Source organism: Emiliania huxleyi (genome assembly GCF_000372725.1).
Source record: "Emiliania huxleyi CCMP1516 chromosome Unknown EMIHUscaffold_162, whole genome shotgun sequence".
Lineage (NCBI taxonomy): Eukaryota > Haptophyta > Isochrysidales > Noelaerhabdaceae > Emiliania > Emiliania huxleyi.
In genome coordinates, this window is record NW_005200960.1 from 149,549 (window position 1) to 152,167 (window position 2,619).

Sequence of the window (2,619 nt, forward strand, 5' to 3'; positions counted from 1 at the left end):
TCACTCGGCGGGGTCGCAGCTGCCTCTGGAAGGCACCGAGATGTACCTTTTTGCGCAAATGGTCAAATCAAGGTTTTGTAACGCCAGCTGTGCCACAGTGAAATGGAACTAGCCTGTACTCTCCCAGCCGGGGGGGCTCTCTTCCGTGGTCTCGAGAATCGACGCCCGCGCCTCGCCGCCCACGCTCGCGCGCCGTCGGACCCTACCCCCCGTCCGTGGCACACATCGTACTCGTGAAAAGCGAAGTCTGAATCCTTTCGTAATCCTCAGATTTTTTAGATTAGGACGCTGAGCGCTGTGGGCCCTCTAACATGAGAGACGACGACGGACGAGAGATGCGCGATGCGTGACTCTCTTTATACTCTTTCGTCTCTGATTGGCTCTCTCAATATCGTCTATCCGCTCAGTCAGAATACAGAAAAAAACACACCGACGACAAATGGACAAAACGTCTACAGAGCGACAAGCAACGTTTACACAGCGACGCCCCCTGCCGGGTGGCCGCCCTGCTGATAGTTCCTGCTTTCTGCGATCAAAGGGTCGGCTGGCGGCCGAAGGCTCCGAGAGCCTTTCGGCGAGTTGCCGCCTTCGCTTCGCGTCGAGACCATCGGCGCCCGCTCACCCTCGTCGCTGGAGGCGTCCGCCTCGGCCGTGGCTTTCTGCTGCCACGGTGGCCGTGCGCCGGGGCTCCCAAACGCGTAGATGACGGTGGCCGCCGCCACCAGCGCACCGCCCCCCACAAACTGCAGGCCGGGTCGAAAGTCGAAGAGCACGACGGAGAGGAGGGTGCCCAGGATGACACTGCACGCGGTCGAGAAGTTCTTGAGGATGTTGTCGCCGTACTTGATCACCGCCGCCACGACGAGGCCGCCCGCCGCGTTGAGGAGGACGAGGGCGAGCAGAGGCGCGTCGAAGCCTAAAGAGAAGGCCGAGAATGAAGAACAAGACAGCCGCGATTCCCGAGCCACAGCGCGTCGAAACCGGCGAAGAGGCCGTGGGAGCGGATCGAGGAGTGGCGGGGCCGCCACTGCGCCACGACGGCGAGGGCGGCGAGCGGGATCGACGCCACCGAGAGCTGCAGGTTCCGCGCCCAGAGCGACACCGCTCGCCCCTCTTCCTCTTTCTTGAGCACGGCCTCAAAATAGACGCCCGCAGAGGAGGAGAGCGCCGCCGACACGAGCGCCGCCGCGGCGCCAACGTTGTAGCAGCTGCTGCGACCGAGGTCGAGCGAGGCAGGAGCGTGTCGCCCGCGCCTGTGCGGGAGTGGCGGCTTTGGAGGCGGCGGCGGCGGCGTGTCAGAGGTGGAGAGCTCGACGATGATGACTCCGGCGGTGAGGACGAGGAGGGCGAACCAGCGCTGGGCAGAGAGGCGCTGGCCGAGGAAGAAGACGGCGAGGAGGGCGGTGAGCAGCAGCTTGACCTGGTAGAGCACCTGGAAGGTCACCATTTCGAGGCAGCCGAGCGCGACGTAGACGAGGTTGTTCTGGACCGTGTACAGCAGCGCCGGCACCGACACTCTCAGGAGCTCTGTTCGGCGGCCTAAGACGCTGGTGACCATCTCGCCCGGCGAAGAGCGTGTGCCAAGCCCACCGCACGCCGTAAGCTCGAGCGCCACCGACAGGAGCGCCTTGAGGAGCTCGGTGACGAGCACGGCGACCGACGAGGCCGGCCGTGGTGCGTCAACACGCTGCGACACGTACCGCGTGAGCGTCACGGTGGTGCAGTGCTCGACGAGGAGGATCGCGAGGCTGGCGAGTGCCACCGGGCGAATTTCGCGCATGCCTGAAACAGCAGTCGTGCTAGGGTGGCACAGGGTGGGGCACGCTCGCGCGCAGCGATGTCTGGTGCCGAAAGATTGAAGAATCTTACCGGCAGAACAAAACTGATTGCGAAGAAAAGACTCTTTGGCGGTCTCGAGATACACGGAGCGGCCAAGTGGAAAGAGAATTTTGCCTCCCTCGCACGACACTGGGCACGTCGGGTTGTCGCCCTATCTCTCCAGGAGATGTTTGTCACGGGACTGGCGCGCACTGGCACTAACACAAAAAGACAGGGAAGATAGAGAGCGGTCCGCTGTACTACAAGGAAGCGCTGACTCGATTCTACCTCGAGTTCTTCTACCCCCACGACTCGGAACGCGAATGTGACAGGACCATCGGGTCCTTCGGCCACCAAAGTGAGATCACCCGAGAGCAGCTGAGCCTGCCTGGTCCCTGGAGCCTGCCTCTGGCCTCGCCTCCCTCTCCTTCAGGCATTCGTGGCATCCTATGGGTCGTCCAGAGTATCGACCTCTGGCGAGTCAGCCAGCCCCACTTTGAGGGCGCCATGAAGTACAGCGATCGCCACCTCGCTGGCCTCTCCGCAGGGCCCCCCGACCGCGTCGAACTCATCGGCGCGGGCTCTCTCGGCTACGGGACCGGCCCCAGCTTCGGCTGAGGGCTGACAAGCTGCCGAGCCCAAATCACTGTGAGAGTCGTGATTTCTTGTTGGTTTTCTAAAATCTCTCTCTCTCAAAACACAGGTAGAAAGAGAATTCTATTATAGCCCCCCGCTACCCGGTTGCACTCGTGCGACGTAGCGAGACGCCCGGGGGTGGGCTGTTAGACCTAAAGGTCGGCG

At 62.7% G+C, this 2,619-nt stretch overlaps 1 protein-coding gene across 1 annotated transcript; it reads right to left on the reverse strand.

Annotated features, from left to right (window-relative positions):
• Positions 1 to 473: 473 nt before the first annotated feature.
• Positions 474 to 1,780, reverse strand: EMIHUDRAFT_230260 (hypothetical protein; the record flags this gene model as incomplete). Its single annotated transcript, XM_005785249.1, has 3 exons — positions 474 to 916; positions 982 to 1,432; positions 1,511 to 1,780. 3 exons carry the CDS (start codon positions 1,778 to 1,780, stop codon positions 474 to 476), a joined length of 1,164 nt encoding a protein of 387 aa, XP_005785306.1.
• Positions 1,781 to 2,619: the final 839 nt, after the last annotated feature.